A 22,403-nucleotide genomic window follows, 5' to 3' on the forward strand; every position below is an offset into this window, starting at 1 on the left:
ATAGTTTCTCCTGATTAGAGAATGGAGAACATGAGCTCACAGTTTCAGATTAAGAAGTTGGCCTTTCATGTCTGAGATGATAAGAAATTTCTTCACTCAAAGGGCTGTGAATCTTTTGGATTCTCTACTCTCGTTAACTGTGGGTATTGAGTTTTTAAGTATATTTATGACAGCAATGGATAGATTTTTGGTTACGTAGGAAGTTAAGTATTAGGGGGACAATGAGAGAAGATGAACATGAGACAGAAAATGAACGGTGGTTTCATTGAAATCTTGAATGACCTGCTTTTGGTCCTATTTCATGTGCCCTTATGGAAATTGATTTAGTTCCTTTACTTCATCACTGAAACAATTCTTCAATTTAAACTGTGACAAATAGATAGCTTATGGATTTTGCGGATTCCATTCGTTATCAACGTTAACTGGATGTTGTTCCAGATTTCTCAAATTTCAGCAGCAGGGCAGACAGTACTGAGATTTCAGGCTAAAGATCAAAGAAATCCCTGAGCGGCTAAACAATGACTTCTCGTCACTTTAAACTCAGATTGAAAAATAAAACTTTAAACATGAAGCAAACTATTATACTGGGATATTGTGATTTAACAAAGGTGTTCCTTTCCCTAACGTGTATGTTTTACAGTTATCATTTCATCTAATCCTTTTAAACATACAACAAATTGATGAAGCTGCTGTTTTGAATTCCATTATGATTTTTGCATTTAAGTTTGTTTTTTGTCTAATGACATTTGTATAAGACAGCTGACAACTTCCACCCTTGCTTTTACTTGTAGATTATGTTCGAAATGTAAGATACAGAGTTAATCAAGAAATATAAAGAGTGAAAATAATAATTCCTTTCACAGGCAGCTCACAAATTTCTGTGGTACCGAGTTGACACAAGGTTATAAAAGGACACTTGTGTGTTATAACTGGGAGTAGTCCAGTAATCAGACTTTTCACTGTCACTCGTATGAAGTCATTCATAAACTGCTAGAATTTTAAACACCTCCTTGAAATGAGACACCTTAGTTGAACAGCCAGAGACAGGAGCTGAAACTGGGAACTCAGGTTGGTACCTGTAATATAACGATATTTTTAATACTTTGATTTTTCATTACAGTTAGGCCTATAATTTCTTATCATGAGTATTCAGATAGTTTTGTGTTCAGGAGGGGTAATGTGTGTACTTCTGAGAAAATACTAATCAAATCAGGTTGGCCAGAATAAATGTAGTCCTGTATGAATCTAGTTTTGTAATATTGCAAAAGAATTGAGGTATTTTATGGAATAAATCAGGCAGTTAAAAAAATAATTAGTAGTAAGGTGCATCCATGCATATTGAATGGAAAATTCATCTGTTGTGTTCCATATATGCAATTGTTAGGGTTCCTATTAAATTGCCTGGTCATACAACTAGTACAATGAGGAAAATCTGCATGGAGCAACAAAACAGCATCTTCATTCCTAACAATAATTTTTGGATGCAGTGCATTGATGAGGCAAGTTTTAAGTCAAGACAAAAAGAAACACCAATAGGCTGCAATGAGTTAGAACTTGAGGAGGCTCATACAGAGCATAAACACTGTAATACAACACTTGAGCTGAATGATCTCAAACTGTACTTTACGTTCTGTGTCATTGTAAATAAGTTGAATTATCCAGTACTTAAGCACTTCAATTAGAATAGTTAGAGGGACTTTTTTTTAACCAATTGTACAAAATTTAAATTAAGCAACTTTGAACTAATTTTAGTTTGTACCAATTTACATTTTTACTGATTAGTGTCATGATCGAACATTCAAAATTCTGGATACTCTCTAAATATTACTGCGCTATAACTTCAGAATGACACTTTTCTGAAATGAAAGAGAAACATAGATATTTAAGATTGTGAGTAATTATTTGAAAAGGAGCTGGGATGAAGTGAGATATTCATTCAAATATAGAAAGCTACAATTTCATAAAGATATGTTTACTTGGATCTGCAAAGTGTTTTTTGCTATTCAGCTTCAGTGTCTTCATAAAAATTAATAATCACAAGACATGATTTATTTTATGAGAGGATTTCTTTGTCTGTAAGATTAAACTACACATCCTTAGAGAAGTCTGAATATTAAACTTACCTGAATTCCTATTAACTTTTGATGCCCTTTCCAGCAATTTATGAAAGCCAATTATGGCTCTTTTCACTGCTTCCTGAGCTTTCATTTTTACAATAACAATATCTAAAATTCTGTCTGATGCAATTGCTTACAATTTATATTGAATATTTGTACAATTGATTCTAAGAATCAAAACAGACATATTTCTTTTCTTTTACCATTCTAATTTTACTTTGAAATGCGCTTTTCAATATTCCAAGTCTGTCTGCAAACAGGCTGAATTTTCAGAATAGAGAGTGACACTCAAACTGAATTCTCCAATCCCAAGGAATAATGACAGATTAAAAATTGGCTGCAGAACTATTAGACGCGGACAAACATTGTAACATCAATATGCTGCACCAGTAGGAGATAAAGTGAGACATAGAAAAACTGAAAGTAAGGGCTGGAGTAAGACATTCGGCTCTTCGAGGCTGCTCTGCCATTCATTATAAATAATCACCCAATTTAATGGCATGTTCCCACTTGTCCCCCATATACTTTGACCCCTTGAGCCATAAGTGCTGTATCCACCTGCTTCCTGAAATCATGCAATGCTTTAGCCTTGACTGCTTTTTGTGGTCATGAATTCTATGGGTTCACCAATCTCTGGATGAATCTGTGCTTCTCCTCATCTCAGCCTTAAGCGGTTTACCCTGTATCTGGAGACCATGGTCCAAGTCTGGATTCCTTTGCCAATCTCCAGGGAAGCACTTGGGAATGAAAGCTATTTTCAACCTGGAAGACAGGGTTGTGAACCCTAGTAAATGATCGGCATTTGAGAAACATCCTGACACAACCGTTGCTATAGCTTAAGATCATGTTTACTGGGGCGAGCTGCTGAGTGTTCTGACCAGGAACCCCATTGGAAAGATTTGGACTAAAATGGTCAGATTGAACTGGCATGCAACAAACATCTGATGGAATAGCTGAAGAAAATCCCAAAGATCCTCTTTTTCTCTTTGTGGGTGTTTACAAGATGAGGAGGTGCTACTTGAGGTTCCACTAAACCAAGCTGGATTCACATAGGTTAAAGTCCTCACCTGCAAAACTTTCTCCTCAATTGACCTACCTTTGACATTGAGGAGCCAGTGGATTGCCCCAGTGGCCACAAAACTTGACCTCAGCCTTCCCTCTGCAAAATGGGCTTCCCATTGCAAACATTCCAGGCACTAGAACCCTCTGACAGTGCGACTGGGATTTTTCAAACTTATATGCTTAAACATGTACCTCTTTCATTTTATTTTTATTTGAGCATTGCTAGAAAAGACATTGTCTTGAAGCTTTTGGTCTTGCATTCTTCAGGACTTTGCACAGGAAATACCAAAGTAAAAGGAAAACAAATTTCATACTGCTTGAGGGGAGGGTGCTGAGGGCTGGAAAGTGGACCCTAATAGGGTTTATCACTGTCCAGAAACTGAACTGGATCAGCTGTGTAAACACATGGCAATAAGAGCAGGTTGTTGTTGTTGTTGAGAATGCATCATTTCATGATGACTAACAGGTAACTGCCAGGATTTTAAAAAATTTTCAACAAGGCAGATTGACTCTGATCATTCAAGGTACCGTCCTGAGAAATAAGATAGACAATAGCTGTCACCTATTTCATTGAGTTGTGTCACATACAGTGCATGGGCATGTTTAAAATAACTCCACAAGGACTGGTATCCCATCATCAATCACCCTTTATTTACATGTGGAAAGTCCTTGACACTGATTCAGCTTCCTCAGAGGCAGCCCTCAGAGTGAATAGAACCTCTGATACTTCTGCTTATATCTGCCAGCCAGGGCTCCCTGATTGGACCAGATTAACAGACACAATCAAAGATCTTATATTCTATGAGGTCCACCTGGCTGACCTCATTATAATCAATACAATGTTCTTTCTGTCTGCAGAAAGGAAGGCCCTGTTTTAATATTTGTGGCTTCACTCTAGTATACCCTAGTACTACATAGTGAGCCCAACTGTACACGTTAATGCAATGTACATTGAAACCAATTGACAATCCTAAATTGTATCAGCATAGGCCTTCACACTCAGCATTATGTAGAAAAATGCCCTGTAACACTGGGCATTATGTTGTGCGTTTTGCAAGTGCAGCCTGGTTGGATATGGTCAGTGCCTTGCTTGTGAGAACAGCTGACAGGATATATTGTATGATATGTATCTACCAGATTTGTAGCAGAATTCATAGCTCTAATCTGCTCTTATTGCCATATGTTTGCATAGCTTATCCAGTTTAGTTTCTGGTCATTGGTAAACCCTCCAGGATGTTGATTGTAAGAAATTCAGGGATGATAACGCTATTAAATGACATGAAGAAATGGTTAGGCTCTCTGTTATTGGCGATAACTGCTACCTGCCACTTATGTGGCTTAGATGTTACTCACCACCTTTCAGCCCAAGCAAGAATGCTTCACATGAATACAGCTGACAAGTATTGAATGATGCTGAAAATTACACAGCTATCAGCAAACTTTCCCGCTTCTGACTTTATAATGGAAAGAATGTCATTGATGAAACAGCTGAAGATGGTTGGGCTAAAGACTGGAGCCTAGTAACTCTTGCAGTAATGTCCCGGGACTGAGATGATTGACCTTCAACAATTACTACCATCTTTTGTGCTGGGTAAGACTCCAACCAGACGAGAGTTTCCTCCCTGGCTCCCAGTGACTTCAATTTTGCTAGGGCTTCTAAATGCCGCACGCTGTCAAATGTTGCCTTGGTGCTAAAAATTCTGAATCACACCTCTGTAGCTCAACTTTTCATCCATGTTTGGACCAAAGGTGTCATGAAGTCAGGAGTTGAGTGGCTCTGGTGGAACCCTAACATGGCATCAGTGAATCAATGCTGCTTGAAAACATTGCCGATGACCCCTGCCATTACGTCGCCGATGATCGAATGCAGACTGATGGGACGCTTGGCCCTACATTTAGCTAATAGAATAGGCTTAGGCAATTTTCCACATTATCAGGTAGATACCAGTGTTGTAGCTGTACTGGAAGAGCTTGGCTAGGGGTACAGTTCATTCTGCACGATTGCAGTAATGTTGGCCGTGCCCATAATCTTTACAGTGTCCAGTGCCTTCAGCCATTTCTTGATATCATTGGGAGTGAATTGAATTGACTGAAGACTGACATCTGCTGTTCTGGGGGCCTCAAGAACAGATCGAGATGGAACATCCACTCAGCACTTCTAACTGAAGGTGGATGCAAATCTTCAGCCTTATCTTTTGACGAATCTGAAAAATAAAGTGACAGCTGAAGCAAGCTTAAAGGTGCATTTAAAGCATTGTGAGGAATAAGACCTCTGAGTCGGAAAATGGAGGCAGGCATTGCAATACACAATTAACCCGTGCCCATGTATTATGTGCAAACTTTGTGCTCTCTGTTTATTGTGAGGTTATTTTGCTTTATTCTATGTATGCTTTACAAATATGTGGTGGATTGCAGACTGTAGCCACCAACAGGATGCTCAGCAGATAGCCCTTGGTGGATCCAATGCAGCTTATTTAGTGGCCTCCCACAGATCAAGTTATTATGATTGCATCTAGGCTACTGAGGATTAACCTGCAATACTTACTGGGTAAGATCTGATGCATTCCTGAGTGATAAAAGGGGTGAAATTGCTTAAATTTATAGTGCTAGACTGAGATAGTAAGAAATATGTCTGCCAGTCAATGCCCCCTTGTACTGTGAGAAATCTCAACAAAGTTTTATGTTTGCTCCACCCACATCTCTCTAACAAGCAAGAATGAAAAAGTACAGATTGAGACTATTTGGCCAATAGAGTTTGCACCAACCCTCCATAGAGCACTCACTCTCCCACCAAAACCCTGCAACCCTGCATTACCCATGGCCAATCCACAAAACCTGCACGTCTTTGGACTTCGGGAGGAACCCAAACAGGCATGGGGAGAATGTACAAACTACACACAGACAGTCACCAAACGCTGGAAATGAACATGGTTCCCCAGCTCTGTGAGGCAGTACTGCTAACCACTGTGCCATTGGGCGTAAATAGATTACATTGAGTAGAAAGCCTCGCAAGGTGAATTTGTGGAAAGTAAACTTTGCCATGTTGTAATGACTTCCAGCCCCAGCTTGGAAGGAGCCACAAGCATGAATATTCATTTCTACCTTCACTTTCACAATTACTGATAATATGGTCCTTCCTTGGCTGTGAGCATGCATCTGGTGGAAAATTTCAGTAAAGATGGCCCTTACTGAACCATGTACCTCTCACACACTGTTCTTCACTGAGATTCACAGAGCAGAAATGCTCCATGAACGTTCTGGACGGTCAGTGCCTCTTTCTTCAATCCTTTCCTCCCTCCTTCCTTCCACTTCCAGAAGCTAGACCTGTTCTATGTGACCTCAACTCATTCTTCAAATTATGTTATAATCTTGTGTAGCCTAAATAGTCACTGGTTTGAGCAAATTTGAAGTTCATCAGCACCTGCCACACTTGCAGACTTTTGAAACTTGAAGAAACTGTAGAAAACACCAAGTGTCTGTAGCATCATAGCAACATCCAGAAGAAAGCAAAGAGCTATTGACCTGAAGTAGTCGATGATTCCTTTAAATAGCTCTGGTAGGATGGAGGTTGAGCGCGGTCCTTTGCAATGCTAAATCTGGAATCACATTTCAGAAGTTTTGTGTGGGTATTTATTGGAGGATTAACTTTCAAAATGGCATGGCTGGTGTTAAGTTCCAGCTGCTATTGTCTGGGCACACTCTAGCACCACAAGCAATCTGGCATCATGTTCAATTTCACAGTACGGATACCAATTTTGAGGCCTAAAAACATCTGAAGTCTCCAAAATAATATTGCAAACAATTTTAATATCTCATCTTACTCTGTTGTCAGTGTCTAAGGATACATCATGAAGCTTTGCAGCTGATTAATTATTGAAATGATTCTGTTATTTCTCATCACAGAAATAAATATCAAGCAAATCTGTTTCTGGAACAGTTCAAAGTCAGAAGTCACACGCCACCAAGTTATTGTTCAAAAGGTTTATTTGAAATCACATGCTTTTGGAATGCTGTTCCTTTGTCAAGTCCTTTAAAACCTGTCGGACTATAACCTGGAACTGTGTGACTTCTGATTTTGTCCATCCCAGTCCAACACCAGCACCTCCACATCTCGAGCTGTTGGCTGAGGGCATAACATTAGATCAGATATTCAGAGTATGCCCTGCCTGTCATCAAGCAAGACCATGAAGTCTTCTACATCCACCAGAGAGACAGACGATGCTATAGGTTAACTCCTCAGCTGCATGAGAGCACTTCTGCTTGTCCTGCATTCCCTCAATACTGCACTGAAATCTATTTAATGAGAACCAACAGTTGCTTTTTATGAGGAGTTCTGCGTTGTACACAGAATTTTATTTTATTATGTCAACTCAAAAGGTCTTTTCTCTATTTCTTGTTTTGAACATTAACAGGATTCAGAAATGGAATATGGAAACTAATTTTTGCCGTTCAAAGTATGGCATTCTCAAAGTAACGTGAAACTTGTTTTAAGCAAATGTTTTTGATTCCATGACACTCAAAAGGGACATTATGCATAATTTTTTTTTCCTCTGTGGGTTTCCATCAATAAACCTAGAATGAATGAGCTAGTTTATTTCACATTTGTGGATTATTTTTAACCTCATGCTAAATAAAAATATAGTTAAGATCGCCTTTGGTATAAAAGAACTATTACCTTGTAAATATTTAACTGTTCATCTATTGGGAGTTATGGGAAAATATATTTAAGTATGTGTCACGTGCAAAACAAATAAAACATTCTTACAGTAGTTTTATTGTATTTGCAAGAAATGAAGTGAGTGCAAAAGCTCAAGGGCAAGAAAGGAAATGGCAGAGGAGCTAGGTTTGCAAGTTTTACAGGTTTTCTTCTAATGCAGCTCATAAAGACTATTCCTGAAATAAGGTGTGCCCAGTTAGCTGACTCATATGATGCAGGGCAAATTATCTCTACAGTGACAGAGCAAACCAAAACATTCAAAGTAGATTGGCTGACTGAACCAATGTTGGTCTAATTAGCATCCGGTTCAATAATTGAGGTGGTCTGTTTGAATAACCATGGCTGCTTGTTCATGTTTTTGTCTCAAAGTACCAGCAGAACAGGGTTTGCCCAATGCTTTTCAATAAAAGTCCAGCTCAAATTTAGCACAAAACCAAACGTACACACTTAGATAAATTCAAGATATTTTAAAAATAATACTACTTTTTAAAAAAGTTTCTCCCCGTCATATTTCATCTTGTACCTTATCTTCTATGAGTATGTCCCAATTTTTATTTTACTCACTTTATAAATGACATTAAGTATAATCATTGCTTTTGACTGACTTCCAAATTTGCTATCTATGAAACTGCGGCCAATGTGATTGGCTGCTTGTTGTGATTGTTAATATCACTGTTACTGGATCCTTAGATACATCTTAAACTTGAGGAAAAGGAGATCCATGCACTAGCTATCACCATATTTCTGAGGTTAGCAGTTAATATTTATCCAATAATTATGAAATTTGATTAAATTGTTGATTACGTGCTAAGTTGAGTCTCCCAGAATCAGCTCAGTCATCAGATGTCTGTTTGAGCAACACGTAATCTACTTTCATGTGTTGTACAGTGCATTCAACTCAAATGAATACATTATAGAGAGGGCACTGAAGAGATCTACTGGGATGATGAGAATGTGAGGGACTTTAATTAAAAGGCAAATTTTGAGAAACTCAAACTCTATTATCAAAACAGGGGAAGAGGTCAAATGCCCAACGTGTTGACAAATATGAGGAGTTTTCACAAAATAAATAAACCACCACAGATTTTTTCCATTGGCCAGTGGAAGCATAACAATTTTAAAGAACATATCCAAATAAGAAAGAACGAGTTGGTAATCATTCTCATGCTGTGGTATATATGATCTTGAAATGTTGACAAGGAAGTAAAAGAGAATAAAAAATACAAATGAAAGTAGATAGCTTATTGTAAAAGCAGCATCTTGTAAGGACCTTGAGAAAGCACAGTTGGAATGATATTCAGTGAACAATGAACATCAGAGAAACAGTGCAGGCATTGGGTAATATCACTAGATTGATAACCCTCAGCCCAGATTAAAATTCTAGGGGCAGATACAACTCTGGCAAATAGTGCACTTTGAATTCATTAAAACTAAACCTTGAATAAAAAGCTACCCTAATGTTTACCATGTAACAACTATTGATGGTCTGAATAACACATCTGATTCACGAATGCCCTTCAGGGCAGGAAATCTGCCATCCTTAACTAGCCTGGCCTACATGTGACTCTAGACCCACAGCAATGTGGCTGTCTCTTAACTGCCTTCTTGCCAACTAGAGATAGGTGATAAACATTGGCCAAGCCAGTGACACCCATGTAAGAATATAAGACCAGGCATACGCAATTCAACCACTGAAGCCTGCTTGTGTTATTTGATACAATCATGGCTGATCTCATCTCTGCCTCAGGCCCACTTTACCACGCTCTCCATAAACTTTCAATCCATCACTAATTTAAAAATTGCATATTTCCTCCTTAAATTTATTCCATGTACCAGCTTCCACCTCATTCTGAGGTAATGAATTCCATAGATTTACATTCCTTTGACTGATTTAATTTCTCCCCATCTCTGTTTAAAATCTGCCACCCCTTTCCTTAAAACTGTAACCTCTTGTTCTGACAGTCCCACATGAGGAGACACCCTTTCTACATCTATGCTTCCAACTCCCTTTAGCATTTTATGTACTTCAATTAGGTCTCCTCTCATTCTTCTAAACACCAGTGAGTATTGGGCTAAATTGATAAATCTTTCTTCATAACAATGATCCGTCATCTTTGAAATCATTCCTGTAAACCTCCTTTGAATTGCCTCCAACACAACTCCATCCCTCCTTAAGAAATGGGAACAAATTTGCATGCAATATTCCAGGTGCAATCTCACTAATGCTTTGTACAGTTGCAGCAACACTCTTGTGTTGCACTCTGTTCATCTTTGGCAATAAATGCCAAAATTCCATTTGCCATCATAATTAATTGCTTTTCTCATTTTCTATCATTAATGCATGAGTAGACACATATCCCTCAATTCTGAAGCAGTCTGAAGTTTTGCTCCATTTAGAAAATCAAGAAGGGTCACTGGACTCAAAACGCTAACTCTGTTTTCTCTTCGCAGATGCTGCCAGACCTGTTGAGTTTCTACAGCAATGAGTGTTTTTGTTCTGTTTTTGTTTGTCCTGACAAAAATGTCCCTCTTTTTCAGCAAATAATAGACCTTCAGGCACTGAATATCAAGATAAATTTTATACGCGTTAAATTCCCAGGATGAAGCTGATGCACCTGCTGGTTTTTGCAGCACTTTTTGTAGGAAGTGCCTGCCAGTACACCTATGGGTATTTCAATTGGCTCGCACGTATTATGGGATATTCTCGGTATTACAGTAATCAATATTTTGGGACTGAGCGTGAGCCTCCGTTGGCAACCAACTGCCCTGCTGAATGCACCTGCCCATCTATCTTTCCCAGGGCTATGTATTGTGATACCCGTATGTTAAAATATATCCCTGAGGTGCCAGCCCGGATGAAATATGTTTATCTGCAGAACAACCAGATCGATACTGTGCCAGATGGAGTATTTGACAATGCTACTCATCTTGTCTGGGTTGTCCTTCATTGGAATAAAATTTCCAATGACAAGATAGATGCGAATGTATTCTCCAAACTGACAAACCTGGAGAGAATGTACTTGGGACATAACAATCTCACGAAGATTCCCTTTCCTTTGCCAAAATCACTGAGGGAACTGAGAGTTGCAGGAAACAAGATTTCAACTGTTCAACCTGATGTACTGGAAGGTCTCGACAACTTGACTAAGCTACTGCTGAATGACAATGAGCTGCAAGATATCGGAAGCTCCCTCAAAGTTTTAAAGTCTTTGGCTTACTTGGATCTCAGCAATAACCACTTAAAAAAACTCCCTGAAGTACTTCCAGACTCACTGCACCAACTGTACTTGGATTTCAATCACATCAGCTCAATTCCTGATGAGTACTTCCAACAGTTCCCTAAACTTCAATATGCACGGATCTCAAATAATGAACTAACAGATAATGGAATACCATTAAACACATTTAACGTGTCCAGTTTGGTTGAGTTGGATCTCTCCCATAATAAGCTGCAGAAGATCCCTACTGTCAATGAGAACTTAGAACACCTGTACCTACATGCCAACAAGATCAAAGGTGAGTGGGATATGATTCTACTTTGAGGAGTCTGTGGTGCCACCTTATAAAAGCTTCCAATGAAGCTGAATCCATCTCCCCAGTTGTCCCCACTCACAACTGAATATTAATAATAAAGGAGATGAAAAATCATCAGTCAAAAATATCAAAGTTGTCAGTTCAATGCACCAGTGAGGGATTGTCAGAGATCAGCTCTTTCAGATGAAAAGATAAATTGATGTCTTATCTGTCCTCTTAAGCAAATGTAGAAACTCCCAGAGGCATCATTTTGAGGAAAAATGGAGGATTGAGCCCAGATCCCTTGCCAATATTTATGTCTCAGCCAACATAATAGTGATAGATAATCTGGCCATTGTCACACAGCTGCTTGTGAGAGTTTGCAGTGTACAAATTGATCACTATATTTCCAACATTATAAAAACAATTCTAGGCCCGAAATGTCAGCTTTTGTGCTCCTAAGATGCTGCTTCACCTGCTGTGTTCATCCAGCTTCACACTTTGTTATCTTGAATTCTCCACCATCTGCAGTTCCCATTATCTCTGATCATACTTTGCAAGTATGCAAGCTGAAAAGCTCTCAGCAGATCTTATGGTCATGAAAACAGCAGGTGGGGTGACACAGTGGCTCCCTGGGAGCACTGCTGTCTCAGCATGTCAGGGAGCCAGGTTCAAATCCAGCTGTGAATATTTGTTTGTAGGGAGTTTGCATGTTCTCCCTGTGTCTGTGTGCTATTTCTCCAGGCACTCTGTTTCTTCCCACAGTCCAAAGATGTGTAGGCCAGGTGGATTAGCCACATGAAGATAGGAGGGTCAGGGTGGATCATTCTTCACAGGGTTAGTGCATGTGTGATGGGCTGAATGGCCCCTTTCTGAACTGTATTGCTTCTATGAAAGGGATTATGTAAATGCAATTTCCTTCCTTTTCTCCTGAAGTAAATCTTCTTTTCTGGAAGTAATATTGAAGCAAGTTCAATGCAATGTTGAACAATGATAGAGCTTCACCACTTTATATACAAATCATTAGATCCAGTACTATGAATTATCTTTAATAAGATAGGGTTAAGGTTATAAAAAAAGAGAAAAAAAGGGAAAAAAAAACTTAGGTAATAGTAGGTGTACTAAAATTGTCCCTTGGGCTTGAGGAGAAAGGAAAAGTTAACGGCATAACATTATTTTGTGACTCCATATGTGCAGTGCACAGGAAGTAAGGATAATTAGGCCAGAGTCAGGAACAGTGGGACGAATAACTCATCCCCTGACTCCCCAAAGCCTGACCACCATCTACAAGGCACAAGTCAGAATACTCCTCACTTGCCTGGATGAGTGCAGCCCCAACAACTCTCAAGAAGCTTGACACCAACCAGGACAAAGCAGCCACTTGATTGATGCTACACCCACAAGCACCCACTCCCTCAGCCACTGACACTCAATAGCAGCAGTATGTACTATCTATAAGATGCACTGCAGAAATTCACCAAAGACCCTCATACAGCACCTTCCAAATCCACATCCACTTCCTTCAAGAAGCACAAGGGCAGCAGATGATTGGGAACACCACCACCTTTAAGTTCCCCTCCAAGCCACTCACCATCCTGATTTGGAAATATATCACAATGCCTTCACTGTCACTGGGTAAAAGTCCTAGAATTCCCTCCCTAACAGCATTGTGGGTCAAGCCATAGTAGGTGGGATGCTGCAGTTCAAGAAGGCAGCTCACCACCATCTTCTCAAGGGCAACTTGGAATGGGCAATAAACGCTGACCAGCCAGTGACACCCACATCCCACAAATGAGCTTAAAAAAAGAAGCTTTGGTGTGATGTCGTGCACTTTTGGCTGCCACTTACTATCTAGTCTCATTTGTAAAGAGGCGACATTTGTACAAAATGATAGAGATTGCTGTGTGTAAAATTCATTTATGTAATTATAGTCCAGAAAGTGCCCTTGGGAAAGAGCTGCATTACTGAAAAAGAATGTGATGAAGTCCATCAGTATTCGCTCCATTTGCTGAAAACAAAGTGGTTTTGTTGCCATACACATGCAACCAAGAATGTTTGAGAAGTTTTAGTAAGTGCAGCTCTATTTTCGCTGTAATTTACTCATTGACACCATGGCTAAGAACCATTACTTATTTTATAGTATGGCTCCTACTTTCTGTGTGGCATTTACTTTGCTCTTTCATTCACATTGGTAACCAAAACCTCAGGAAAAGGAAGGTTTTAAGGTCATCCGAATAATAAACCAGAATTGGGGATTAACCATGAAAATAGCAGTGTTAATGAAAGAAAGGTGTTTGTAACAAAGCTTTAGCTTTCCTGTACAAAAACGGAAGTTTCTGGAAAAACTCAGAGGATCTGGCAGCATCTGTGAAGAAACAATCAGAGTTAATGTTTTGTGTCCGGTGACCCTTCTTGACGGATCACCAGGCACAAAACGTTAACTCTGATTTTCCAGCAACTTTGTTTTTGTTTCTGATTTACAGAAGTTTTTCTGGATTTTATTTAGTTTTCCTGTCCTGGGTAAAAACCATGTCTCCAATCAATGTACACTGAGTTATCAGTTGATGGTTGGAATGAGTTTCAAATCTTCAGAAATCTCAAGTGAGCACACTCACATTGGGGAAAATGGAACAGGATTTTATTCTTCAAATATTCCTGAATCCTATATTTACAAATAGGCTAAACTTGGGTGAAGAAGTATTACTAGATCATCTCTCTTTTGTTTGTATAAAACTAATTTTGATAAATTTGCATTTTTAGAAAGGATTGATTGGTGAAGTTGGTCAAACAAATGACACTATCGCTTAGTCCTCCTTTTGGTCAGTGTACGTATCAGGCTCTCTCAAATGTTCTGTTTCTCTAGTTTCTTCAGTCCCAGATTCCATGGATATGAAGTGGGAGGGATGGACTTGTCTGAATTTCCAAAAACCTTAGTGGGAAACCTTGGTCTTGCATATGCCTACATGAGTGTGTACGTTTGCAAGCATATGTGTGTGTGTACATATGCATGTCTGTGTATGTGTGGGCATGTGTGTGTGTGACAGTGTGTGGTTGAGTGTGCATGTACATATGTGTGTGAGTCATGCACATGTGTACACATGTGTGGGTCTGTATGTGTTTGTATGTAAGCATGTGTGTATGTGAGTGTGCATGTGTGAATGTGTGTGTACATATATGTGAGTGTCTGTGTAAGAGGGTCATTGCTACAACGATTGGAAAGAATCCTTCAGTTTTCCTGAAAATCTCAACAGTGTGAGCTGGTGATTTCCATCATGATTGAAAGCATGAAAGATCATCTAAGGCTGGATCACAGGAACAGGAAGTGACCATTCAGCCCTGAAACATGCACCACCACTAAATGACAGCAAGGCTGCATCACATCTTACTTCCATAATCATACTTAACCACTTGTTTCTATCGATAAAGAGCAGAATTATAATTTGCATGTGAGTTTGCTGTATGTGAACCAAATTCCCAGACATAACCTGCCTCTGTGCCAAGAAAAGCTTTATTCAGTTTTCTGCTAATGAATTGACCAGCTGTTACATTTTTTCCTCACTGCAAAATAGAAGAGGTTTCGGGCTGCTGTAACACTTCAGCTGGTCTTTACACAGTCTGCTATGAGCTGTGCAAACATGAAGAGTCCAAATTAATTTTCCACCAGTATTCAGCTAGATTACCACAGGGGACACTACAGTGTACTCTGTATTCTGTCATTGTCAGGCAGGGGGATTTTTGTGGCATAGTGGTAGTGTCTATGCCTGCGGAGCAGAGGCCTGGGTTAAAGTCCCAGCATCTCCAAATCTAGGTTGTAACACTTCTGAACAGTAAAAATATATATCATGCAAGGGAGACACCATAATCAGGAAAGTGCAGCCGGTTGGTATCAGTCCATCTTTCCAACCCATATGTTCCTGTTGTGGATGCGCCCGCAATCCTGACCAGACACTTGACAACCATACAAAGGTCAAGGATACATTTGCGATTTGGACCGCAAACAGCAGGTCAAAATGGCGCAAAAGGTGAACGGTAACTGGGTAACCCCACAACGTCACTCCCTCGTTGCTATCTGGTCTATGCAGGCGAGCCTAATGTTTGTCATCCTTGTGGTGAATCCGGACAGGGGAAGGACAATTACAGCACATCATCTGGAAGAACAGGAGGGTCATGATGCTAAAGAACGCCAGTGAACAAAGTGCTGCATTGAGCAAGAATGACATAAGGAGGGAGCAGAGAAAAGAACTGAATGAGACAACAGGCTGCTGAATAACAGCGCTACATGACCAGCAGGCTCCCTCTCGTCTCCAGACTGAATCAATGGAAGAGGAACTGACAGAAAAACAACTAAAGGAGTAGCAACTGGTGAAGCAGAGTGGGTAGAGGAAGAGCCCAGGAAGAGAGCAACATCCCAATGGCAAAAGATCAATTTTTTTCAACATAGATGATAATGAATGTTGCTGTTTGGATTAATAAGGATAAGGGTGATGCCTTCAGAAAGAATGGGAAAACTCGAGTAAGTTGGATGTCACGGCTGAGCTCCAAGACAGCGTAAATAGTGAAGGGGCCAACACACCCCAACTTCAAATTGAAGACGCCAGTGTGCCCCATCTCAGGAAATCAGGAGTAGCATCATCCTCAAAGGGGAACTGATGGGAAAGACTTCTGTCATGGGAAACAGCTCAAACCTCACCCCTTGAGTGAACCCACTGAGGCCGAACCATTTCAGTGTGACAGACCAGGTCGATTGCCTTGAACCACCGCAAGTGAGGCAATCTGCTCAGTACAGGGTGGGGGGTGCAGAAGCAGAGCCAAAGACTGGAATTGTGAAAGATAATGGCTCGGGTTAAAAATAAGTTTTTTAGGATGCCTATGAATGCCCCTTCCATGAGCTTAAGTGCTTTTAAATCTACTGCAAGATGTGATTTATCTTAGTTCACCTGACCAAGGTTCAAGTTGACCTGCTTCTATAAGGACTGTGACACTGTACCTCAGCTATTACAGGCAGTGGGTTCAATGATGGTCAATGGGCCATTACTATAATTTAATCTAGAAAAATGCTTTTCTTTGGTTATCCATGTACTTTCAGCTCAAAACTCCCACTTGTAATATCTGGAATTGTCTTTCTGAGTGTGATATTAACTGTACCTTAAATGAGGCTGGGCAATCTGGAAGGGCTGACAACAAACTAAATGCTTTGTTCAGACTCCTGTTAGACACAATACAGCTTCAGCAACCCTGAAGAAAGAGGGCCATACCAGTTTGGTCTGTCCCACACAGGCTGGACATCCTGTTTCTGTCCTCTGCATTCACTAACATCAAAGTACTGTTGATCACTGATCACTGCCTCCCACTGGCTGACTGCCACATACAGGAAGATTCGAGATGTGGCAGGGGCAACATGGAAACAGAATATGAGTTTGCTGACCTCCAAAAACATTATGGAGCTCAAACTGGATGACAAAGATTGGAGATAGTAAGAACTGCCAATACTGGAGTCAGAGATAACACAGCTTGGAGATGGAAGAACACAGTAGGCCAGGCAGCATCAGAGGAGCAGGAAAGCAGGATGCTGTGTTCCTCCAGCTCCGTGCTATTTTCCAAAGATTGCAGAACTGTTTGAGTCTCTGACACTTTGTTGCAAAGCAATCAAGGCTAACATTTCCATTCTCAACATTGTTCGAACAAGAGAGAAACAGAAAGAAATATCCCTATTCCAGAACATTATGCAGAATTTGTTCCAGCTGCAGTTATTGGGGGTTGATGTCAAAAAAGACCCCCCAAGAAGTGAGGAGCCAGCAAGCCTTATTGTTTGTCTCAGAGACTTCTAAGATCATTTTCCAGTCCAGCGTCCACTCTGTGGAACAGGAAAATATATTTTTATCTTTATCCTTTAGCAAGTACACAAAGAGAGTGAGAAGAGTAAAACTCCTGGAAGAGTTGGCTTATCAACAGAGTTTTATTCTGTGAGACAGGAGGTGTATGAGAATAATCTTCTGGCTGAGAGCATGTCAGAATTAAAGGGAGGAAGCATCTATATCTTCATCTACAAACGAAGAGGGAGAGGGCGTATATTAGAAATTGGTGGCCCATCTCACTGCTGTATGTGGTCTACAATATTCTATCCAAGCCTTTGTCAATCCAGTCAAGACTGATGTAGAGTTGGTGATCTTTCCTGATAAGGCTTTCACTGTACCCAGCAGGAAGATCTCTGAAAGCCTCACACTGCTCAAGGGCATGATTTTCTTTGTGCAGAAAAGGGTGTTGGATGGGTGGACTCATTAGCCTGATCTAGAAGATTATCATGTACCGACATAATGGATGTGCTCTTCAAAATGGTAACTTGTGAAGGGAATTTGTCATTGGATCCAACTATGACTCATAAACATCAGGAACACAGTTTCAATCAATGTTGGGTGTCAGAAAGCTTTCCGATCAAACGTGAGTTTAGGCAGAGTTGCTGTCTCGCCCAGCCCCCCTTCCCCATCCTGTTGTGCATTGCATTATGAGATAACAAGGTGTAGAGGTGGATGAACACAGCAGGCCAAGCAGTATCAGAGGAGCAGGAAGGCTGCTGTTTCAGGTCTATACCCTTCTTCAGAAATGGGGGAGGGGAAGGGGATTCAAGTTTAACAGGAAGGCTGTGGGCATGAGAAAGATTGCTTTAACAGCATAGGAACTAGAGTAGGCCATTCAGCTCCCTCAAGCCTGTTCCATCATTCAGTGAAGCATGGTAATTCCATATAACTGTCTTTAGCCAATATCCATCAATATCGTTCGTCAACAGATAAAATCTATCTCAGAGTTAAAGTTAACAACTTTCTTTTTATATTCACTCACGGGATATAGGTGACTCTGTCTAGACCAGCATTTATTGCCCATCCCTAATTGCCTAGGTGGACAGTTAAGAATCAACCACATTGCTGTAGGGCTACAATTACATGTAGGCCAGACCAAGTAAGGATGGCAGACTTCCTTCTCTAAATGACATTAGTGAACCAGATGGGTATTACTCTGAGAATCAGCTCATGGCTATCATTAGACCATTAATTTCATATTCTTTTTATTGAAATCAAACTCCACCATTTGCTGTGGTATAATTTGAACCTGGGTGCCCAGAACATTTGTTGAGTTTCTGGATTGATAGTCCAGTGATAATATCATAAGGCCATTGCCACACCATTAGGATGATGACCCTGCATCCAATGCCATTTGTTAGACAGTAGAAGTACTGCCTAACATCCTTTCTGCATGATCTCGCCCTAGTCCTCAGACTGTGCTCCCTGCCCAGAATATCCCAAGTAGTTGAGGCATGTGAGTCAAAACCTCAATGACCATAGACAACGTAGCCGTGTTCTGCTCATATCTACTGTTGGTACATCTACAACCAGTTTGAAGAGACCCCTGGAGTTAAAGTTAATCATGACAAGCATGAGACATTGTCTATTGGGAATGGGTTGACCAATTCTTTGCGATTTTTGCTGCCAGTTTGGATTAACTGAAGGTGCTAGGTACATGGTTCAGAGGGGCCAAGATATGTGCAAAAACAGGAAATAATGACTGGCTATGATAAAACAAAAACTAGGCAGGCTTTAGTATGATTGCCTCTCATTGCAGTAAAGAACCCAGTCATCAGGTCGAAGGCATTCTCAATGTTGTATATGGCACGGGTTTGGCACATTCTTCACTCCTGCCTTGCGGCAAACACTCAAGTGATTTTCCCATTTATCTGGAGGGATAAAATGGATTATGTTCATAGGGATATGATGCGTAAATATATAGTTATAGGGGAAAATATATGCCCAAGATCACCCTCATTCTGTTGGCCACCTTTGAGTATGATTGCTTTGAGCTATGCATTGTCCCTCAATTTACCCTTTCTAGGCTCCCCTGTGTCTAATGAAGAATGTACATTGTGAACATGAACAGTATTGAAATTGTCATGAGGCATCTTAGCATGCAACTTGGTACATAAAGGAAAGTGTGTTTTTATTCCCAATTTGAAATGGCTTGCCTTGGGCTGTAAATATTATGACCATTTTAATCATATTAAGGCATCTGAGAGTGGAACACATTAAATGAAGCAAGCAGTGATTAACACTGCTGCCTCACAATGCCAGGGACCTGGGTTCAATTCCAGCCTTGGGTGATTGTCTGTGTGGAGTTTTCACATTCTCCCGTGTCTGCGTGGGTTTCCTCCGGGTGCTCTGGTTTCCTCCCACAGTCCAAAGATGTGTAGGTTAGGTGGATTAGTCAAGCAGGGATAGGGCCTGAGTATCGGTATGATGTTCTTTAGAGGGTCAGTATGGACTTGATAGGCCAAACGGCCTGCTTTCATAATGTAGTGATTCAATGAATAGCACTTTTTTTAATATTCAAATTAAAATGTTTTGTAATGTACTTAAATCATTTTTATGAATAAAGTATGTATTTGGAAAAAAAAATGAGTTATTGTTTCCATTACTGTTGGTTCTGTTTGCTTGTCTTTTCTCATGTTTTCATATCCAAATAAAGGACGATTGGTTTGGAATCAACCCTTATTGGCAAATTCCTGCACTCATCATGTTCTCTTCTAAAGGTTAGCTGACAAGAAAATTCTTCCACTCACCATCAGATTTATTGGAGGGGTTTACATTACAGGCTGATAACTAACCTATTTGGCCATGTTGCAGACAGACACACCCTGTATGCTCAACAATGTTTGGCGGGAGACTCAAACCTGAAACATTTAGCCCAGAAGTGGGGATGTTACCATTACACCACAAGACCTATGCTAGGAGAAGCCAAAAAGACACCAGCTTACTTCTGGTTATTATCCAGTGAATCAGCTGGGAATGTTCTGTGTCTAATCCATCGAAGCTCAGCTGCAGCGTGGAATTTCAATTATTTGGTTTCTGTATAAGAGTCTGTACCATCAAACACCAAAATTGGCAGAAGGAGAATCTAATGAATAGATGGAATAAAGCAGAATAGGAGGGCACTCATTAAAGTAAAAGTTTGATGCTGAGCAATGTCAATTAGAAAGATTCCAAATTCAATCTCAGATTCAAGTCAAATGATTTCATTTCAGCCAAGGATACATCTGGTCAGGAATGTTACTGGAAAATCAGTCAGAATCCTTATTTCTGAAGTTCAGGTTCTTATTCACAAAATGTCAAGATAAATTCTGTACGTATCTTGTAGTGGCATTAGAAAAAAACACAACCAGGCTTAGCTATGATACATATCACAGTTGAATAGCTTATGAACACCTGGGTAATTAATTTGCACAAGTCCAGCATTCCACTCCCGTGGTAGAGTACCAGCAGTAATATGGCTCTTGTCCAGTTTAAATGTAACCCATGGTAATGGATTGGGTGGAATTGGGGCTGAGGGGGAGGGATTCTCAATCTTGGAAATTCACCAGAAAACCCTAATCCTGAACAGTTTGGCTGCAGTGATAGATAAGCCTGCACATCTGAGTCTCTCAGGTCTCATAGGGAGTCTAAGATGAGACTCGCCCTGGTTTTTCAATCACAATTCCAGCTACAGTATGCTTTCAATCCCACTATAAAGAGATTTAATGGAAAGACCAACAAGCAGTTTACTGTCTGATTAAGGGCCTAGGCTTGAAAAGTCAGCTTTCCTGCTCCTAAGATGCTGTTTGGCCTATTGTGTTCATTCAGCTCCATACCTTGTTGTCTTGGATTCTCCAGCATCTGCAGGTCCTATTATCTCCGATACTATTTAATCATGCTGGTTGTTGCATTAGCAATTAACCAGCGCTAAACTTCCCTGCTACCCTGGCAAACTTTAATACAATTAATCTTTGTGAGGTGAGTGTTGCTGACAAAATCAGTATTTATTGTTCATTTCTAATGGAAAGGGAGTGCCAGGATTTTGATGCTAAAGGCAGTGATGGAATGGCAATGTAGTTTCAACTCAAGTGTACTTGGAAGGGAACTTGCAGATGATAGTGTCCCCATGCATCTGCTGTCCTTGCCCCTCTAGCTAGTGAAGGTTGATTGTTTAGAAGGTGCTGTCAAATAGACGTTGAGTTGTAATATTTATTATTTCAACCACTTGGTGGCCCGTTCTGTTCTGGGTGCTATTCATAGAATAAACATGGCATTGATGTGAAAGAATATTTCTGCAATATACAACTTGAGCTGAGAGCAGACAAAAGAAACAGAAACCACCTCTAGAAATTCATCTTGAGTGAACAATGATAGACAGGGAAAGAACTTTTGACTCTTCACACAAGTAATTACAATGTTTTGTATATCACAATGCATACATTCAATTCACTTCTCAAAGCAATGTGATCTTCTAAATGCAAAAATAACAGATCCAAATCCAGGCCAATTTTGGGAAATGTCATCTGGGAAACTGCCACCGGACCCTCCCCACACATCATCTGACTACTGCCTTCAACCCCCAGCAATCGGACCTAGCCCATAGTATGTTTTTGCCCCTGATAATTCAAGGTAGTTCCTCAGCTTGACCCATCTGATCTCTACCCAAATCAGCAAACCCAGCTGTCACATATTAAAAGGGATAATATTAAGTACCAAAAATGAGTGAATTTGGATTGGATAGGGTGTAACTTATTTTTATACTTCCAAACACAATATCAACACATCCACTTCTGCTTTTAGATCTAAGACTACAGAATATGACAGCAGAATTCAGCCGTTCAGCCTATCAAGTCTCTCCACCATTCAGTCGTGGCTGATTTGTTTCTCAGTGCCATTCTCATGTATTCTCCCCCTTAATCTCGATCTCTTTACTAATCAAAGCCCTAAACTACATAGTTGTGCACATAGCACAACATTCTGTTATGGTAGATTACTTTGCGAAATAATCTTAGGAGCTTTGAGATTCAGGTCAATGATCCCCTCTTGTGCTGATGTTGGGAGAGACCACCTCAGAAAACACTCTAAGGTAGCACTCTTACTCAATGAGGATTCATCTGCTATTTGTATATCATAAGTGACGTAGACAGTATGCCGCTTAGA

The 22,403-nt window shown here is 40.2% G+C and overlaps 1 protein-coding gene across 2 annotated transcripts in view; it reads left to right on the plus strand.

The window, feature by feature from the left end:
* The first annotated feature begins 1,022 nt into the window (after positions 1-1,022).
* Positions 1,023-22,403, plus strand: part of LOC125462876 (fibromodulin-like) — a 144,030-nt gene continuing 122,649 nt past the window's right edge. For both annotated transcript variants that reach the window (XM_059653363.1, XM_048553332.2), the window contains exons 1-2: positions 1,023-1,068; positions 10,435-11,412. In XM_059653363.1, the coding sequence (XP_059509346.1) occupies positions 10,497-11,412 (916 nt within the window). In that variant the 5' untranslated portion in view covers positions 1,023-1,068; positions 10,435-10,496. The remainder of the gene's footprint in view (positions 1,069-10,434; positions 11,413-22,403) is intronic.

The sequence above is a fragment of the Stegostoma tigrinum genome, chromosome 21 (assembly GCF_030684315.1).
Source record: "Stegostoma tigrinum isolate sSteTig4 chromosome 21, sSteTig4.hap1, whole genome shotgun sequence".
NCBI classification, from domain to species: Eukaryota; Metazoa; Chordata; class Chondrichthyes; order Orectolobiformes; family Stegostomatidae; genus Stegostoma; species Stegostoma tigrinum.